Source organism: Salvelinus alpinus, chromosome 28 (genome assembly GCF_045679555.1).
Source record: "Salvelinus alpinus chromosome 28, SLU_Salpinus.1, whole genome shotgun sequence".
Taxonomy (NCBI): Eukaryota; Metazoa; Chordata; class Actinopteri; order Salmoniformes; family Salmonidae; genus Salvelinus; species Salvelinus alpinus.
In genome coordinates this window covers 41,303,010-41,323,449 of record NC_092113.1, presented here as the reverse complement: position 1 = coordinate 41,323,449, position 20,440 = coordinate 41,303,010, and the positions used below count along the sequence as shown (strand labels likewise).

The 20,440-nt window shown below is 48.3% G+C and overlaps 2 protein-coding genes across 12 annotated transcripts in view; both read left to right on the top strand.

Annotated features, from left to right (window-relative positions):
* ubr4 (ubiquitin protein ligase E3 component n-recognin 4) overlaps positions 1-20,440 on the top strand; it is a 116,208-nt gene that overhangs the window by 26,503 nt on the left and 69,265 nt on the right. For 9 of the 11 annotated variants that reach the window (XM_071373198.1, XM_071373195.1, XM_071373197.1 and 6 more), the window contains exons 13-28: positions 2,314-2,501; positions 3,157-3,313; positions 3,546-3,631; positions 3,985-4,154; positions 7,142-7,301; positions 8,187-8,312; positions 8,608-8,746; positions 11,412-11,494; positions 12,167-12,295; positions 12,438-12,620; positions 14,565-14,687; positions 15,093-15,322; positions 17,067-17,185; positions 17,355-17,452; positions 19,525-19,682; positions 20,095-20,301. In XM_071373198.1, coding sequence (XP_071229299.1) covers positions 2,314-2,501; positions 3,157-3,313; positions 3,546-3,631; positions 3,985-4,154; positions 7,142-7,301; positions 8,187-8,312; positions 8,608-8,746; positions 11,412-11,494; positions 12,167-12,295; positions 12,438-12,620; positions 14,565-14,687; positions 15,093-15,322; positions 17,067-17,185; positions 17,355-17,452; positions 19,525-19,682; positions 20,095-20,301 — 2,356 coding nt within the window. The remainder of the gene's footprint in view (positions 1-2,313; positions 2,502-3,156; positions 3,314-3,545; positions 3,632-3,984; positions 4,155-7,141; positions 7,302-8,186; positions 8,313-8,607; positions 8,747-11,411; positions 11,495-12,166; positions 12,296-12,437; positions 12,621-14,564; positions 14,688-15,092; positions 15,323-17,066; positions 17,186-17,354; positions 17,453-19,524; positions 19,683-20,094; positions 20,302-20,440) is intronic. The other 2 variants (XM_071373194.1, XM_071373188.1) reach the window with 1 other exon arrangement.
* On the top strand, positions 12,892-13,959 carry LOC139557966 (uncharacterized; the record flags this gene model as incomplete). The annotated part of the gene is made up of 2 exons (XM_071373344.1): positions 12,892-12,991; positions 13,516-13,959. Coding segments are annotated over 2 exons (417 nt in total), but the record flags the coding sequence as incomplete, so codon positions are not given.

Here is a 20,440-nt window from a genome sequence, read left to right as displayed (position 1 = left end):
CCAACTAAGCCACCATCTCCACCCACTATAGCAGTGTTATACTCTTACCAACTAAGTCACCATCTCCACCCACTATAGCAGTGTTATACTCTTACCAACTAAGTCACCATCTCCACCCACTATAGCAGTGTTATACTCTTACCAACTAAGCCACCATCTCCACCCACTATAGCAGTGTTATACTCTTACCAACTGAGCCACCATCTCCACCCACTATAGCAGTGTTATACTCTTACCAACTGAACCACCATCTCCACCCACTATAGCAGTGTTATTCTCTTACCAACTAAGTCACCATCTCCACCCACTATAGCAGTGTTATTCTCTTACCAACTAAGCCACCATCTCCACCCACTATAGCAGTGTTATTCTCTTACCAACTGAGCCACCATCTCCACCCACTATAGCAGTGTTATACTCTTACCAACTGAGCCACCATCTCCACCCACTATAGCAGTGTTATACTCTTACCAACTGAGCCACCATCTCCACCCACTATAGCAGTGTTATACTCTTACCAACTGAGCCACCATCTCCACCCACTATAGCAGTGTTTATATTTCAGCAGCAGAGAGAAGACAGAGGACAGCAAGAACAGCTAATGTTTCAGGTCAGCAGCTAGCTTTCTGTCCCTTAGGTCACACCGTAGTTTACACCTTGCAGTCATGGTTAATTTGCTTACTTTATTGTATGAACCACAATAAAGTTAAGATTTTTGGAACTGGGGCACCACCACCCAGGCTGAGTAAGAGGCAATAGCATCAGAGTCCTAGAAATACAGAGTTCTGGAAGAAGATGGAGAATTTTGATGGGTTCTATGTTGGCATCAAAAGTTCCAAGACAATAGTTGGAACATAAAATTAGATTGTCGTGGAAGTTTTGTTGCCTACACCTTCTCTGTATTTCTTAGTCTCTGAGTAGAGCTGAATGTAAGCCTCACATGGCCAATATCCTAAATATGGCATAAAATACTTCTATCATACCCTTTTGAATGCATGCTATTATATGCATTTTTAATCTCTGCTTCAGTTGATGAGTAGTTTACTTGCGATCACTTGTCGTGGCATGTGTGACAGCAGGCCAATTGCACCAAAGGAATTTTGCCATTGTTCTGACCTTGTGAATGGTTATGGCGGTGTGATGAAGGTTAAATATAACTTTATGATGGCTAAATGTAGCCTGGTGTTATGAGACTATTGTTATGGTGGCTAAGTGTACTGTTATGAATGCTAAATGTAGTCTTATGAATGCTAAATGGCTGCGTTTACACAGGCAGGCCAATTCTGATCTTTTGTCCAATCACAGCAGGTCTTTTTCAGAGATTATATGATTAGTCAAAAGAACAATTAGTGAAAATAAATATCAGAATTGGGCTGCCTGAGTAAACATAGCCAATGTAGTCTTATGAAGGCTACGTTTTGCCTACTGTTATGAAGGCTAAATATTGTCTTGCAAAGACTAATGTAGTGTTATGAAGGCCAACTGTAGTGTTATGAAGGCCTAATGTAGTGTTATGAAGGCCTAATGTAGTGTTATGAAGGCCTAATGTAGTGTTATGAAGGCCTAATGTAGTGTTATGTAGGCCTAATGTAGTGTTATGAAGGCCAACTGTAGTGTTATGAAGGCCAACTGTAGTGTTATGAAGGCCAACTGTAGTGTTATGAAGGCCAACTGTAGTGTTATGAAGGCCTAATGTAGTGTTATGAAGGCCAACTGTAGTGTTATGCACTGCAAAAAAATGTAAATCTTACCTCGATTGTTTTAATATTGTATTGAGATAAAGTTAAAATGGCTTGTTCCGAGTTGATTTTGCTCACCCAGAAAACGTCTTGTTTTAAGATATTCTGACTTGTTTCGAGCCTTTTTAAAGTATTATCTGCCAGTCCACTAAGATAATTTGCCTTGGTAAGACGTCTTAAGATCAAATATCTTAAAATAAGAATTTCTTATCCCAAATTTGTATCAAGCCTTAAAAAAATTAAATAAATAAGTTTATAAGTAAGCAAAATGATTAGCCATGGCGCTAAGATCATTTAACTTAGTAGAACATCAAGTAAATGCATTCTAATGGTAAGAGATATCTAAGTAAGATAAACTTTTTGTTTTTTTTGCAGTGTGAAGGTTAAATGTCGTGTTTCAAATACTAATTTAATGCAACGTTATGAAGGCTAAACGAGAGAGAGCTGACTTAGGACATGACTATAGATGCCGTAGGATGATGGCAGTGCTTCGTATAGAGACGGCATGTTAGAACTGAACCCAGAGACATGGCCGTCTGTGTGTAACCTCGTGTCCTACCTGTCCCGATTTCAGATGACGACAGCGAGCCCATCTTGGGTCTGTGGTTCGAGGAGACCATCTCGCCAACTAAAGACAAGGTGGCCCCGCCACCGCCTCCCCCACCCCCGCCCCTGGAGACCTCTCCCAGACTGAAGAGCCCCTCCAAGCAGAACGCGGGAGAGAACGGAAACATCCTGGCCGGACGCAAGGACCCCGAGCTGGTGAGGCCTTGGGGTGTTAGGAAACACAACATGGACTTGAAAATGTATCTATAGTAACAGGCATTGGCTGTGGTCTGATTTTCTGTACACTTCTCCCAATGTGTCCATGTTACATCCCCTTAATATTCGTTCTGCCCCTGAACAAGGCGGTTAACCCACTGTTCCTAGGCCGTCATTGTAAATACGAATTTGTTCTTAACTGACTTGCCGAGTTAAATAAAGGTAAAATAAATAGTTTGAAAAAAGAGAAAGGGCTGGTGGAAGGAATACGGTGGAACCTCCCTCCAGCTACGCTTTCCACCAATCCCAGAAGGGGAGTGAACAAGTGCAAAGCTCTGGGTTGAAAGGTAGAGAATTTGGAACACAGCCTATGTTGGGCATCCCGAGTGGCGCGGCGGTCTAAGGCACTTGCATCTCAGTGTTAGAGGCGTCACTACAGACCCTGGTTCGATTCCAGGCTGTATCACAACCGGCCGTGTTTGGGAGTCCCATAGGACGGCGCACAATTGGCCCAGCGTTGTTACGGTTTGGCCTGGGGTAGGCCGTCATTGTAAATAAGAATTTGTCCTTAACTGACTAGTTAAATAAATAAAAAACTATGCTACAGGCCTGTGTGTATTACTGTTAAATATTGACTTGTTAATTGATGTTTCAGTTCCTGAGCCTGGCCTCCAGCATCCTGAACTTCATCACCACCTCCATGTTGAAGTCCAGGAACAACTTTATCAGGAACTACCTGTCTGTCTCCCTGACAGAGCAGCACATGGCCACGCTGGCCAGCATCATCAAGGACGTCGACAAAGACGTCAAAGGTTAGTTTGCGATTTAAAAATACCATTTATTATTATCATCGTACATGTGTTTAGTAAATGCGCTCTCAGCTCGCTCGCAGCCTGAAGTATTTCCGTTCAATTGAAACTATTGATGCCCTTGGATGGAAAGTGCTTTCATAAAATGTTTTAATGCAAATCAGGTGTTATAACTTGACGTGTCTTAATTCATTCCTAATTGAATATTGTCTTCCCCCCCCCCCCCCCCCCCCAGGTTCCTCAGATGAAGAGTTTGCCTCGGCTCTGTATCTCTTCAACCATACCCTGGTGACGTCGGACCTACCTTCTCCAGCCCTGCAGGTTAGGCCCCGGGGAACCTCTTTCTAATGCGGTCACTTTCATTATTTACTTACAAGTGACTCGAGTCTCTGTCACTACTAATAACCTGGACTGAAATATTATTTTTTATATGAAAGAAGAAGAAAAAATAGTTTACTGCACCTTTTTAAGAACTTAGTTTGAACAGACGTACTCGGCGGGGGGGGGGACAGACGTACTCGGGATGGGGAACAGACGTACTCGGGGGGACGGGGGGGGGACGGAGACGGACGGACGTACTCGGGAGGGGGGGGGGGGAAGAGGGAACGGACGTACTCACGTCTTTGCACAGTAGCTGCTGTTAGTCTGACCTAAGTCTTATTTGTCTTTCCCAGAATACCCTGCTGCAGCAGTTGGGCGTAGCTCCGTTCTCTGAGGGTCCGTGGCCCCTGTACATCAACCCCCAGTCCCTGTCGGTGCTCTCCAGAGTCCTGCTCATCTGGCAACACAAGGCCTCTCTGCAGGGAGACCCCGACGTACCTGAGTGTATAACGATCTGGGAGAGGTAAGACCACATCAGTAAATACAACACTTCTGATATTATATTGTAACTTAAGTTTCCCAACAAGAAACCCCCAAAAATTGTCGCTCAAACAGAAGGGAGAACTAAACAAAGAGTCTCACTAAGAACAACCAAAACGAAACAGGTTGGTTTTTTAAATAACCCCACAAGATATTTGGGCCCTAAAAGACACCCACCCTAAGTGGCCACTAAATAAAATAAATAAAATCCCGCACCGCCCTGTAATGTGGAGGATGAAGACCGGCATCCGCCCTGTAATGTGGAGGATGAAGGCCCTGCACCGCCCTGTAATGTGGAGGATGAAGACCGGCACCGCCCTGTAATGTGGAGGATGAAGACCGGCACCGCCCTGTAATGTGGAGGATGAAGACCCGCACCGCCCTGTAATGTGGAGGATGAAGACCCGCACCGCCCTGTAATGTGGAGGATGAAGACCGGCACCGCCTTGTAATGTGGAGGATGAAGACTACACCGCCTTGTAATATGGAGGATGAAGACCCGCACCGCCCTGTAATGTGGAGGATGAAGACCGGCACCGCCCTGTAATGTGGAGGATGAAGACCGGCACCGCCTTGTAATATGGAGGATGAAGACCGGCACCGCCTTGTAATATGGAGGATGAAGACCGGCACCGCCTTGTAATATGGAGGATGAAGACCGGCACCGCCCTGTAATATGGAGGATGAAGACCCGCACCGCCTTGTAATATGGAGGATGAAGACTACACCGCCTTGTAATATGAGGACGAAGACCGGCACCGCCTTGTAATATGGAGGATGAAGACCGGCACCGCGCTGTAATGTGGAGGATGAAGTCCCGCACCGCCCTGTAATGTGGAGGATGAAGACCGGCACCACCCTGTAATGTGGAGGGTGAAGACCGGCACCGCCCTGTAATATGGAGGATGAAGACCCGCACCGCCTTGTAATGTGGAGGATGAAGACCCACACCGCCTTGTAATATGGAGGATGAAGACCGGCACCGCCTTGTAATATGGAGGATGAAGACCGGCACCGCCCTGTAATGTGGAGGATGAAGACCGGCACCGCCCTGTAATGTGGAGGGTGAAGACCCGCACCGCCCTGTAATGTGGAGGGTGAAGACCGGCACCGCGCTGTAATGTGGAGGGTGAAGACCGGCACCGCCCTGTAATGTGGAGGGTGAAGACCGGCACCGCCCTGTAATGTGGAGGGTGAAGACCGGCACCGCCCTGTAATGTGGAGGGTGAAGACCGGCACCGCCCTGTAATGTGGAGGGTGAAGACCGGCACCGCCCTGTAATGGTGAGGGTGAAGACCGGCACCGCCCTGTAATGGTGAGGGTGAAGACCGGCACCGCCCTGTAATGGTGAGGGTGAAGACCGGCACCGCCCTGTAATGGTGAGGGTGAAGACCGGCACCGCCCTGTAATGGTGAGGGTGAAGACCGGCACCGCCCTGTAATGTGGAGGGTGAAGACCGGCACCGCCCTGTAATGTGGAGGGTGAAGACCGGCACCGCCCTGTAATGTGGAGGGTGAAGACCGGCACCGCCCTGTAATGTGGAGGGTGAAGACCGGCACCGCCCTGTAATGTGGAGGGTGAAGACCGGCACCGCCCTGTAATGTGGAGGGTGAAGCCCGGCACCGCCCTGTAATGTGGAGGGTGAAGACCGGCACCGCCCTGTAATGTGGAGGGTGAAGACCGGCACCGCCCTGTAATGTGGAGGGTGAAGACCCTGCACCGCCCTGTAATGTGGAGGGTGAAGACCCTGCACCGCCCTGTAATGTGGAGGGTGAAGACCCTGCACCGCCCTGTAATGTGGAGGGTGAAGACCGGCACCGCCCTGTAATGTGGAGGGTGAAGACCCGCACTACGCTCCTAATATTGTGTAAACCAAACAGGGAGACAAAATAAAAGGCTTTGTTTTTCACACTTAGAGGGAGAGCGCATCCAACATCTCTCAACTGGAACACTGTGCCGGCAGCTCACCCTCATTGGGCCGGCAGCTCTGTTGACTGCATTGATGCGTCCTCTCCTTCGGTTCAGTAGCTTGTCTAACTGTTATGCATGTAACTGCATGCACAAAAGGGTGTGGGCGATGATGCTGAATGGGTGTAGACAAAGAAGAGCTCTCTATCACCAAAACACAAAAATGCATTTTTTCTCAAAAGTTTATCAACTTTCAAAGCAGAATTACTTTCCCATTGTTCCTCAACTGCAGTGTATGATATACCATTTTCTTGCTCTGAGTCTCTACTTTTATCCAATAAAAATAAAAAAATAAAAAACTACTGAAATTAAAATTTTGCTACATAAGACCAAATCCAGGTGGTGAGTCACATATGACTCATAACTATTGCTGTTCGCGCCAACGATAGGTAGGCCTATTCTAATGGGATACATATACGGGGCACCTTCCAGCAGTCAGATGCTTGTGAAATGGATTTGGCAATGTCATGTCATATAGGCTTTATTAGTTGAGTTGACAACCAATGTAATTTGCTGGATCGTTGTAACCAAATGCACTGTAGAAAATTGTGTTTTTACCGGAGTTGTGTAGCCTACCGGAGTGGACGCAACTACTGATTTTTAAGAATTTTCAATCAGTCAGATTTTAATTGTTCGTCATAAGAAATCGTTTTGGTTTAAACAGTCAGTGTCATTTGGTCATTTTTACATGAAAAATGTAATTTCATAAAGGACAGAAACCATTTTATTTATTTTGGCGCATGGTTGAGCGGGAGAAGTTCTATAAAATTCCAAACTGAAATGTCCATTTTGCTTTTGAGGTAAAATTCAAATTTCCATTTTATGAATTGTCTAAATGCCATGTTAATTTCTATAGATAAATATTGACAGTACTAGCCAAAAAAAATGTTTAACTTGTAGTTTTTGTTCAGAACTCTGATCTCCCTTTAAAATAAAACATGATGTTTACACAAGGTTTCTCTCTCTCTCTCTGTCTCTCTGCCTTCCCCCCCGTCCCTCTAGGTTTGTGGGCACCTTGAAACAGCACACCATCCAGGGCTCCGTCCCCGGCGATGAGGACCTGAACGTGGAGCACCTCCAGCTCCTGCTGCTCCTCTTCCACAACCTGTCTGAGAGGGGGAGGCGCGCCGTGCTCACCCTGGTCACCCAGGCCATCACAGAGGTATTTCAATGCTCTTTAACTAGGTTGTCTTTGTATTGTCTTACCAAGGCTTGGACTCGCGTCACAACTATCATGACTCCTGACTCCACCCGTGGTGACTTGGACTCACGTCACAGCTATCATGACTCCTGACTCCACCAGTGGTGACTTGGACTCACGTCACAACTATCATGACTCCTGACTCCACCAGTGGTGACTTGGACTCACGTCACAGCTATCATGACTCCTGACTCCACCAGTGGTGACTTGGACTCACGTCACAGCTATCATGACTCCTGACTCCACCAGTGGTGACTTGGACTCACGTCACAGCTATCATGACTCCTGACTCCACCAGTGGTGACTTGGACTCATGTCACAACTATCCTGACTCCTGACTCCACCAGTGGTGACTTGGACTCACGTCACAGCTATCCTGACTCCTGACTCCACCAGTGGTGACTTGGACTCACGTCACAGCTATCATGACTCCTGACTCCACCAGTGGTGACTTGGACTCACGTCACAACTATCCTGACTCCTGACTCCACCAGTGGTCTCAGACTTGTACTCAGTCTTGATCAGTACTGACTTTTGTCAGAAAGTCTCTATCCCTGCTTAAATGAACATAATTCAAATTTTTACAAAAACACATTTAGTGCAGATGCAAAGTTTGGAATTGCCCATAGATACTGTAATTAGCTAGCTACCCTTATGAATGTGCAACACAGCAAGCTAGCAAGCTTTCTTGTATGCCAAACCAATAAGATGGCGTCGACAAACTTAGCAGCTCTGCTTCTAGCTCCGAGGCAATAATTACAATCATTTCGCTACACACTTAATAACATCTGCTAAGTATGTGACCGATAACATTTGATTTAATAAAGTCCAATCTCCTCTGCACAGGTGGCGGGTCCCCAGCATCAAGAGGCCCAGCTCAGAGCCGTACCCCTCAACCTGGCCCGCATGCTGCTGGTGCTAGACTACCTGTTGCACCAGTACTCTAAGGTCCCCATGTACCTCTTCCAACAGGTAGGTTGAATGGCTACTCCGTCCTTCTTTAGTGTTGGGTTGCAGTTTAGAATGGGTAGAAATTGTGTCTTGACCAGCGTGGTTTTATTAACACTCTTGAATCAATTTCCACGGCCCAGTGGAAATCAAATTAGCATAATACTAAAATCCCCATCAAAATGTGTCTGTTTTTAAAACGCATATTTTGAGTTTTATTGTCCAGTAACATTTTCTCTTTTTGCAGTAGGTCGTTGGTCAGAAGAGGTAGCCCTCCTAACACCGTGACTGACTGGATCTATCTGTCTATTGCTTGCAGGTCCAGTACAATCTGCTGACCCCACCGTGGTCAGGCCAGGGTTCAGTCCAGGACGGGTCCAAACGCAGCGCCCTGCCGCTGTACTGCGGCTTTAAAGAGGTGGAGGATAACTGGTCAAAGCACTGCTCGGCAGGTAGGAGTAAGTCAAAGCCTTTCTGTTCTGTTTAAAATATTTTTAAACAAAGGGGTATGGACAAACATCCATATCGCGATAGATTTACTGAGTTATCGTGACAACGGTAGATTGACCGAGTTATCATGACAACGATTGACCGAGTTATCATGACAACGATAGATTGACCGAGTTATCGTGACAACGATAGATTGACTGAGTTATCGTGACAACGATAGATTGACCGAGTTATCGTGACAACGATAGATTGACCGAGTTATCGTGACAACGATAGATTGACCGAGTTATCATGACAACGATAGATTGACTGAGTTATCGTGACAACGATAGATTGACCGAGTTATCATGACAACGATTGACCGACCGAGTTATCATGACAACGATAGATTGACCGAGTTATCATGACAACGATAGATTGACCGAGTTATCATGACAACGATAGATTGACCGAGTTATCGTGACAACGATAGATTGACCGAGTTATCGTGACAACGATAGATTGACCGAGTTATCGTGACAACGATAGATTGACTGAGTTATCGTGACAACGATAGATTGACTGAGTTATCGTGACAACGATAGATTGACCGAGTTATCGTGACAACGATTGACCGAGTTATCGTGACAACGATAGATTGACCGAGTTATCGTGACAACGATAGATTGACCGAGTTATCGTGACAACGATAGATTGACCGAGTTATCGTGACAACGATAGATTGACCGAGTTATCGTGACAACGATAGATTGACCGAGTTATCGTGACAACGATAGATTGACCGAGTTATCGTGACAACGATAGATTGACTGAGTTATCGTGACAACGATAGATTGACTGAGTTATGACAACGATAGATTGAACAATCCGTTTATAAAAATGTGCACTAGCTACTTTATTTTAAACTCAGAGAACGTTTATTTTTTTACCATCTGTCAACTGCGTTTATTTTCAGCAATCTTAACGTGTAAATATTTGTATGAACAGAAGATTCAACATCTGAGACATAAACTGAACAAGTTCCACAGACATGTAATAATGTGTATCTGAACAAAGGGGGGGTCAAAATCAAAAGTATCTGGTGTGGCCACCAGCTGCATTAAGTACTGCAGTGCATCTCCTCCTCATGGACTGCACCAGATTTGCCAGTTCTTGCTGTGAGATGTTACCCCACTCTTCCACCAAGGCACCTGCAAGTTCCCGGACATTTCTGGGGGGAATGGCTCTAGCCCTCATCCTCTGATCCAACAGGTCCCAGACGTGCTCAATGGGATTGAGATCCGAGCTCTTCGCTGGCCATGGCAGAACACTGACATTCCTGTCTTGCAGGAAATCACACACAGAACGAGCAGTATGGCTGGTGGCACTGTCGTGCTGGAGGGTCATGTCAGGATGAGCCTGCAGGAAGGGTACCACATGAGGGAGGAGGATGTCTTCCCTGTAACGCATAGCGTTGAGATTGCCAGCAATGACAACAAGCTCAGTCTGATGATGCTGTGACACACCGCCCCAGACCATGACGGACCCTCCACCTCCAAATCGATCCCGCTCCAGAGTACAGGCCTCGGTGTAACGCTCATTCCTTCGACGATAAATGCGAATCCGACCATCACCCCTGGTGAGACAAAACCACAACTCGTCTGTGAAGAGCACTTTTTGCCAGTCCTGTCTGGTCCAGCGATGGTGGGTTTGCCCATCACCGTTGTTGCCGGTGATGTCTGGTGAGGACCTACCTTACAGACCTACAAGCCCTCAGTCCAGCCTCTCTCAGCCTATTGCGGACAGTCTGAGCACTTGATGGAGGGATTGGGCGTTCCTGGTGTAACTCGGGCAGTTGTTGTTGCCATCCTGTACCTGTCCCACAGGTGTGATGTTCGGATGTACTGATCCTGTGCAGCTGTTGTTACACGTGGTCTGCCACTGCGAGGACGATCAGCTGTCCGTCCTGTCTCCCTGTAGCACTGTCTTAGGCGTCTCACAGTACGGACATAGCAATTTATTGCCCTGGCCACATCTGCAGTCCTCATGCCTCCTTGCAGCATGCCTAAGACATGTTCACACAGATGAGCAGGGACCCTGGGCATCTTTCTTTTGGTGTTTTTCAGAGTCAGTAGAAAGGCCTCTTTAGTGTCCTAAGTTTTCATAACTGTGACCTTAATTGCCTACCGTCTGTAAGCTGTCAGTGTCTTAACGACCGTTCCACAGGTGCATGTTCATTAATGGTTAATTGAACAAGCATGGGAAACCGTGTTTAAACCCTTTACTATGAAGTTCTGTGAAGTTTTACAAATTATCTTTGAAAGACAGGGTCCTGAAAAGGGGACGTTTTCTTTTTTTTGCTGAGTTTATCACACTTATATTGCTACTGCGAATGTTGTGGCTATTAATTTCCCTTTTAGCAATAGCCCATATTACATTTCCAACTTCACATTCTTTAAGTAAAGGCTACTTGTCGGTTTTATGTTCGGTTGGTGTGGATCATTTTCGTTGTATTGTCCCAGCTTTAGTTGTAGCATTAAAGAAAGATGTACTTGTCTCCTTTTCAAGATGGTGGTACCCTTTTTACACACACACACACACGGTCATAACAAAACGGTCGAGTGCAGAAACGCAAAACCCTTGTAGCTGGGTTGGGTTATAACGCCGTTTTTTAAATGTTCTCTCCTCTGTTAGATTCCACAGTAGTGCAGCCCAAATTCTACTGCGTCCTGTCACCTGAAGCGTCAGAGGACGACCGAAGCCGACTCGACAGCAAGGTGAAACTACACATCAAACCAACCACAAACTGTGAATTTATTAGTCCAGGATTTTAAAAACAATCTATATGGAGACATAACCCATTACAAACCTTTTTTTATTTTTTAAATAGGACATTATAAAGGCTCATTTTTATTTTTAATTTTTTTTATTTCACCTTTATTTAACCAGGTAGGCTAGTTGAGAACAAGTTCTCATTTGCAACTGCGACCTGGCCAAGATAAAGCATAGCAGTGTGAACAGACAACACAGAGTTACACATGGAGTAAACAATAAACAAGTCAATAACATGGTAGAAAAAAAGAGAATCTATATACAATGTGTGCAAAAGGCATGAGGTAGGCAATAAATCGAATAATTACAATTTAGCAGATTAACACTGGAGTGATAAATCATCAGATGATCATGTGCAAGAAGAGATACTGGTGTGCAAAAGAGCAGAAAAGTAAATAAATAAAAGCAGTATGGGGGGTGAGGTAGGTAAATTGGGTGGGTAGTTTACAGATGGACTATGTACAGCTGCAGCGATCGGTTAGCTGCTCGGATAGCAGATTTTTAAAGTTGTTGAGGGAGATAAAAGTCTCCAACTTCAGAGATTTCATAACAAGTCATGAAGCATTATACCTGAAGGAGATGAGTAAAGTAGTGTGTTTTTTAAAAATTTTGTCCAGGTGTTCCAGAAGCTGTTCAACGGAGCGGTGAAGTATAATGAGCTTTACGCCTGTCTGGTCTCCCTGCTGTCTGCCGGCTCTCAGTTTGACACAGCCAGGAGACAGGAGAACAAACCCATCACACCTGTGGTGAGGAAGGAACACACACACAACCGTATAGGAACTAACTCTGTTGTTTCCCCATGTCCTCACAAGTATAGTTATACTTATAGTTCTAGAAACACACACGATCATCCTGGAACTAACACCGGTTCATCTCTTGCGTTCTCAGGAGGCATGCTCCCTGCAGTACTACTTCCTGGTGCTGTGGAGGATCCTGGGGGTCCTACCCCCCTCTAAGGCCTACATGGAGCAGCTGAAGGATGGCCAAGGAGAACCCAGCGAGAGTGACATCCTCCACACCCTGCGCTGGTCCTCACGACTCAGAGTCCCCACATATGTCAACTGGATCAAGGTCTGTGGCCCTCAGTTAGTCAGCCAGCCAGCCGGTCAGTTGGTCGGTCGGCCGGTCGGCCGGCCAGTTATCCAGTCAGTTAGTAGGTCAGTCAGTTAGTAGGTCAGCCGTCCAGTTATCCAGTCAGTTAGTAGGTCAGCCAGTCAGTAGTTCAGCCGTCCAGTTATCCAGTCAGTTACTAGGTCAGCCAGTCAGTAGTTCAGCCGTCCAGTTATCCAGCCAGTCAGTAGTTCAGCCGTCCAGTTATCCAGCCAGTCAGTAGTTCAGCCGTCCAGTTATCCAGCCAGTCAGTAGTTCAGCCGTCCAGTTATCCAGCCAGTCAGTAGTTCAGCCGTCCAGTTATCCAGCCCAGTCAGCCGTCCAGTTATCCAGTCAGTTAGTAGTTCAGCCAGTCAGTAGTTCAGCCGTCCAGTTATCCAGTCAGTTAGTAGGTCAGCCGTCCAGTTATCCAGTCAGTTAGTAGGTCAGCCAGTCAGTAGTTCAGCCGTCCAGTTATCCAGTCAGTTAGTAGGTCAGCCAGTCAGTAGTTCAGCCGTCCAGTTATCCAGCCAGTCAGTAGTTCAGCCGTCCAGTTATCCAGCCAGTCAGTAGTTCAGCCGTCCAGTTATCCAGTCAGTTATTAGGTCAGCCAGTCAGTAGTTCAGCCGTCCAGTTATCCAGCCAGTCAGTAGTTCAGCCGTCCAGTTATCCAGTCAGTTAGTAGGTCAGCCAGTCAGTAGGTCAGCCGTCCAGTTATCCAGTCAGTTAGTAGGTCAGCCAGTCAGTAGTTCAGCCGTCCAGTTATCCAGTCAGTTAGTAGGTCAGCCAGTCAGTAGGTCAGCCGTCCAGTTATCCAGTCAGTTAGTAGGTCAGCCAGTCAGTAGGTCAGCCGTCCAGTTATCCAGTCAGTTAGTAGGTCAGCCAGTCAGTAGTTCAGCCGTCCAGTTATCCAGTCAGTTAGTAGGTCAGCCAGTCAGTAGTTCAGCCGTCCAGTTATCCAGTCAGTTAGTAGGTCAGCCAGTCAGTAGTTCAGCCGTCCAGTTATCCAGTCAGTTAGTAGGTCAGCCAGTCAGTAGTTCAGCCGTCCAGTTATCCAGTCAGTTAGTAGGTCAGCCAGTCAGTAGTTCAGCCGTCCAGTTATCCAGTCAGTTAGTAGGTCAGCCAGTCAGTAGTTCAGCCGTCCAGTTATCCAGTCAGTCAGTAGTTCAGCCAGTTAGTAGTTCAGTCAGTTAGTAGTTCAGTCAGTTAGTAGGTCAGCCGTCCAGTTATCCAGTCAGTTAGTAGTTCAGTCAGTTATCCAGTCAGTTAGTAGTTATCCAGTCAGTTAGTAGTTCAGTCAGTTATCCAGTCAGTTAGTAGTTCAGTCAGTTATCCAGTCAGTCAGTAGTTCAGTCAGTTATCCAGTCAGTCAGTAGTTCAGTCAGTTATCCAGTCAGTCAGTAGTTCAGTCAGTTATCCAGTCAGTTAGTAGTTCAGTCAGTTATCCAGTCAGTTAGTAGTTCAGTCAGTTATCCAGTCAGTTATTAGGTCGGCCAGCCAGTTATCCAGTCAGTAGGTCGGCCAGCCAGTTATCCAGTCAGTAGGTCGGCCAGCCAGTTATCCAGTCAGTAGTCCAGTCAGTTATCCAGTCAGTAGGTCGGCCAGCCAGTTATCCAGTCAGTAGTCCAGTCAGTTAGTCCAGTCAGTTAGTCCAGTCAGTAGTCCAGTCAGTAGTCCAGTCAGTTATCCAGTCATTCCCCTCAAACAAGCAGTCTTATTTTTTTCTTCGTTATCTTAGAAGCTGTTGTCTTAGTAATAAATATAAGAATGGGAAGCTCTTCATGTTTTGTAACTAGATTTGATACAATTTCAACCATTTGGATTCCCATCTTAATCCCTTATGGACTGATAAACCACCTGTTGGATTAAACTGAAATGGAAAAACTCTTGACTGTTAATTCTTCTGTTTTCTCTGGTCAATCTCAGGAGCACCTGGTGACTCAGGGGATGAAGGCAGACCAAGCGACGTCTCTGATCGAGGTGGCTTCCTCCAGGTGCAGCACCGTCAAGTACGACGTGGAGCTGGCCGAAGAGTACATCGCTAGACAGGTGGGTTGTGGTATAGAGTTGGGAAGATACCAGTATCGTGGCAAAGAAAACGAAACATGAAGCGAATTTTAACTTTTATATTTAAGGAAAACAAAACCTCCATTTTTGTTTTTTGGTCCATCCAGAGTCACATGTATTTTCCAAACTATATCACACTATTTTTACATACAGCAGGTGTTTTCATGGTTGCCATGGATAAAATTATTGCGATACTGGTATCGTCCTAGCCCTAGTGTGACACTGTGTGTTCATGTTTGAACAAATATTAAACTGTGTGTGTTTGTTCAATGCTCAATAAATCAACGGCGTTATATTATTTACAGATTTTCCTACAAATGATGCATCATTTTAATATAGATTACATTCAGAGCCATTCATGTCTGTGTAACCTTCCTCCTCCTATAGATCTCAGCGTTCTCCTGCGTGGACCCCAGCTCCATCCTGCCCTTGCACCAGGTCCCCTCCCTACAGGCCATCTATACTCTGGACGCCGTCATCTCCAAGGTCCAGGTGTCCCTGGACGAGCATTTCTCTAAGGTGGCGGCAGAGACAGACCCCCTCAAGCCCTCAGAGATCACCAAAAACCTGCTGCCTGCTACACTGCAGCTCATAGACGTGTACACAGCTTTCACCAGGTGAGAGAAATCCACTGTCCTCTCTCTTTACCACTTTACTGACACCGTCGAGGCGGAACGACTGAGACTATGTTCTCCCGTCGAGGCGGGACGACCGAGACTGTGTTCTCCCGTCGAGGCGGAACGACCGAGACTACGTTCTCCCGTCGAGGCAGAACGACTGACACCATGTTCTCCCGTCGAGGCGGAAAGACTGAGACTACGTTCTCCCGTCGAGGCAGAACGACTGACACCATGTTCTCCCGTCGAGGCGGGACGACCGAGACTGTTCTCCCGTCGAGGCGGAACGACAGAGACTATGTTCTCCCGTCGAGGCGGAACGACAGAGACTACGTTCTCCCGTCGAGGCAGAACGACTGACACCATGTTCTCCCGTCGAGGCAGAACGACTGACACCATGTTCTCCCGTCGAGGCGGAACGACTGAGACTACGTTCTCCCGTCGAGGCAGAACGACTGACACCTTGTTCTCCCGTCGAGGCGGAACGACTGAGACTACGTTCTCCCGTCGAGGCAGAACGACTGACACCTTGTTCTCCCGTCGAGGCGGGACGACCGAGACTGTGTTCTCCCGTCGAGGCGGAACGACCGAGACTGTGTTCTCCCGTCGAGGCGGAACGACTGAGACTGTGTTCTCCCGTCGAGGCGGAACGACTGAGACTACGTTCTCCCGTCGAGGCGGAACGACCGAGACTGTGTTCTCCCGTCGAGGCGGAACGACCGAGACTGTGTTCTCCCGTCGAGGCGGAACGACCGAGACTGTGTTCTCCCGTCGAGGCGGAACGACCGAGACTGTGTTCTCCCGTCGAGGCGGAACGACCGAGACTACGTTCTCCCGTCGAGGCGGAACGACTGACACCTTGTTCTCCCGTCGAGGCGGAACGACTGAGACTACGTTCTCCCGTCGAGGCAGAACGACTGACACCTTGTTCTCCCGTCGAGGCGGGACGACCGAGACTGTGTTCTCCCGTCGAGGCGGAACGACCGAGACTGTGTTCTCCCGTCGAGGCGGAAGGACTGAGACTGAGTTCTCCCGTCGAGGCGGAACGACCGAGACTACGTTCTCCCGTCGAGGCGGAACGACCGAGACTGTGTTCTCCCGTCGAGGCGGAACGACCGAGACTGTGTTCTCCCGTCGAGGCGGAACGACCGAGACTACGTTCTTCCGTCGGGGCGGAACGACTGAGACTACGTTCTTCCGTCGGGGCGGAACGACTGAGACTACGTTCTCCCGTCGAGGCGGGACGACTGAGACTACGTTCTCCCGTCGGGGCGGGACGACTGAGACTACGTTCTCCCGTCGAGGCGGGACGACTGAGACTGCGTTCTCCCCTCGAGGCGGGACGACCGAGACTGCGTTCTCCCGTCGAGGCGGGACGACCGAGACTGCGTTCTCCCCTCGAGGCGGGACGACCGAGACTGCGTTCTCCCCTCGAGGCGGGACGACCGAGACTGCGTTCTCCCCTCGAGGCGGGACGACCGAGACTGCGTTCTCCCGTCGAGGCGGGACGACCGAGACTGCGTTCTCCCGTCGAGGCGGGACGACCGAGACTGCGTTCTCCCGTCGAGGCGGGACGACCGAGACTGCGTTCTCCCGTCGGGGCGGGACGACCGAGACTGCGTTCTCCCGTCGGGGCGGAACGACTTATGTCTTCAAATAATAGGCTCAGTTGGCAGTAAATCCTGAAAAATAATGTGGTGTTTTTGTATTGGGGAAATGATGACTGATTTGTTGTGTGTCTCAGGTCCTACCTTCTGATGAGCCTACCAGAGGAAGGAGAGAACAAGCTATCAGAGGCTAAACTCCAGGGTTACGCTGCAGTGCTGTCTATAGGCTCCATGCGCTGCAAAGCCAACCTGCTCGGTACGTACTGGTGGGCTTATGGTTTGGGCACGTTCTAGAGAAATGAATATATATTCAGCAAAATCTAGTCAGCAATACCTAGTTAAAGTCTATTGTTTTCAGTCAGAGACAAGCAGAGCCCCTCAGTCCTCCTCTCACTCAACAACTGTGTGTTCCTTCACTCGTTCAGGTCAGAATGTGATGCAGAACCTGCCGTCGGCCGTCCAGACGCTGTGTGAGACCTGGAACAATATTCACACCAACGAGTTCCCCAACATCGGCTCATGGGTGTGTACCGCTGAGAGGGGGTGGCGGCGCGCTGTGTTCCCCCCTCAGTATAATGACTGTCTGGGATACAGCCTGTGTTCCCCCCTCAGCATAATGACTGTCTGGGATACAGCCTGTGTTCTCCTCTCAGCATAATGACTGTCTGGGATACAGCCTGTGTTCTCCTCTCAGCATAATGACTGTCTGGGATACAGCCTGTGTTCCCCCTCAGCATAATGACTGTCTGGGATACAGCCTGTGTTCCCCCTCAGCATAATGACTGTCTGGGATACAGCCTGTGTTCCCTCTCAGCATAATGACTGTCTGGGATACAGCCTGTGTTCCCCCCTCAGCATAATGACTGTCTGGGATACAGCCTGTGTTCCCCCTCAGCATAATGACTGTCTGGGATACAGCCTGTGTTCCCTCTCAGCATAATGACTGTCTGGGATACAGCCTGTGTTCCCTCTCAGCATAATGACTGTCTGGGATACAGCCTGTGTTCCCTCTCAGCATATTGACTGTCTGGTATACAGCCTGTGTTCCCCCCTCAGCATAATGACTGTCTGGGATACAGCCTGTGTTCCCTCTCAGCATAATGACTGTCTGGGATACAGCCTGTGTTCCCCCCCTTCAGCATAATGACTGTCTGGGATACAGCCTGTGTTCCCCCCTTCAGCATAATGACTGTCTGGGATACAGCCTGTGTTCCCTCTCAGCATAATGACTGTCTGGGATACAGCCTGTGTTCCCCCCCTTCAGCATAATGACTGTCTGGGATACAGCCTGTGTTCCCCCCCTTCAGCATAATGACTGTCTGGGATACAGCCTGTGTTCCCCCTCAGCATAATGACTGTCTGGGATACAGCCTGTGTTCCCCCCTCAGCATAATGACTGTCTGGGATACAGCCTGTGTTCCCTCTTCAGCATAATGACTGTCTGGGATACAGCCTGTGTTCCCTCTCAGCATAATGACTGTCTGGGATACAGCCTGTGTTCCCCCTCAGCATAATGACTGTCTGGGATACAGCCTGTGTTCCCCCCCTTCAGCATAATGACTGTCTGGGATACAGCCTGTGTTCCCCCCTCAGCATAATGACTGTCTGGGATACAGCCTGTGTTCCCTCTCAGCATAATGACTGTCTGGGATACAGCCTGTGTTCCCTCTCAGCATAATGACTGTCTGGGATACAGCCTGTGTTCCCCCCCTTCAGCATAATGACTGTCTGGGATACAGCCTGTGTTCCCCCCCTTCAGCATAATGACTGTCTGGGATACAGCCTGTGTTCCCCCCCTTCAGCATAATGACTGTCTGGGATACAGCCTGTGTTCCCTCTCAGCATAATGACTGTCTGGGATACAGCCTGTGTTCCCCCCCTTCAGCATAATGACTGTCTGGGATACAGCCTGTGTTCCCCCCTCAGCATAATGACTGTCTGGGATACAGCCTGTGTTCCCCCCTCAGCATAATGACTGTCTGGGATACAGCCTGTGTTCCCTCTCAGCATAATGACTGTCTGGGATACAGCCTGTGTTCCCCCCTCAGCATAATGACTGTCTGGGATACAGCCTGTGTTCCCCCCTCAGCATAATGACTGATTGAATGAATGACATGATTGAGAGATTGATTTGTCAAACCTTTCCTGGGGAACTGTCAGTTGTTCCATGCAGTATATATATATTCCATCTCTGTCACACCTGGTTCAACTCGTTAACTAGCCCTCGTTAAGTAGCCCTCGTTAAGTAGCCCTCGTTAAGTAGCCCTCGTTAAGTAGCCCTCGTTAAGTAGCCCTCGTTAAGTAGCCCTCGTTAAGTAGCCCTCGTTAAGTAGCCCTCGTTAAGTAGCCCTCGTTAAGTAGCCCTCGTTAAGTAGCCCTCGTTAAGTAGCCCTCGTTAAGTAGCCCTCGTTAAGTAGCCCTCGTTAAGTAGCCCTCGTTAAGTAGCCCTCGTTAAGTAGCCCTGGATTAGGTCAATCAGGTGTGATGGCTCAGGGATACAACCCATTTTTTGTGAAACGTCTGGGTTTCCGCAGAGAAGACGTTTGAGAATAATGACGTGTCCGACTTAACTTGTCTCGTCTCTTCTTCTCTCAGCGTAATGCGTTTGCCAACGACACCATCCCGTCCGAGAGCTACATCAGTGCCATCCAGACGGCTCATCTGGGCACGCTCAGTAACCAGTCCCTGGCCCTGGCCTCCTCTCTCAAACACATCCTCCTCTCCCTGGTGCGCCTCACCGGAGACCTCATTGTGTAAGTTATTCTCTAATACCAGCAGCAGCCACTTTCACACAGTCGATATTACATAAACACTTTCCAGTATTGCAAAGCTAATATACCTTGTGGATAAAATATACGATTCTCCCATTGACTTGGGGTTTGTGTTTTCATCAAAGCCGTTACAGGAAGTGAGCGCCTGTTGAGTGTCTGGGTTTACAACTTCCCTGGCGCTAGTAAGCACTGGCTCCACAGAAATTAGTTCCATACTGGAAATTATTGTAGACATGGCCGTTAGTATTTGAAGTGTTCGTCCCTCTCACCCGCCCCTCCAGGACCGAGGAGTTGAACCCCTCCAAGAGAGCAGCATTAACTCTCTCTCTCTCTCTCTCTAACACTCTCTCTAACACTCTCTCTCTCTTTCTCTCTCTCTCTGTCCCCTCTCCAGGACTGAGGAGTTGAACCCTCCCCAGGTGGTACATGCTCTGCTCCCCCTCCTCTTGGAGAGCAGTACAGAGAGCGTGGCTGAGATCTGCTCTACCTCTCTGGAGCGTATCCTGGGCCCCGCGGAGTCAGACACCTTCCTGGCCCACGTCTACCAGAGACTGGTCACAGGATGCTACAACATCATCGCCAACCACTCAGACCCCAACAGGTGAGACTTGAACTTTGACCCGAGCAGTTAGACCCGAGCAGTTAGACCCGAGCAGTTAAGACTGGAGTTGAGTCAATTTTAATGACCCCCCCCCCCCCCCCCAGAGCGGAAATGAATTGAACGATTGCTGTCCAGCAAT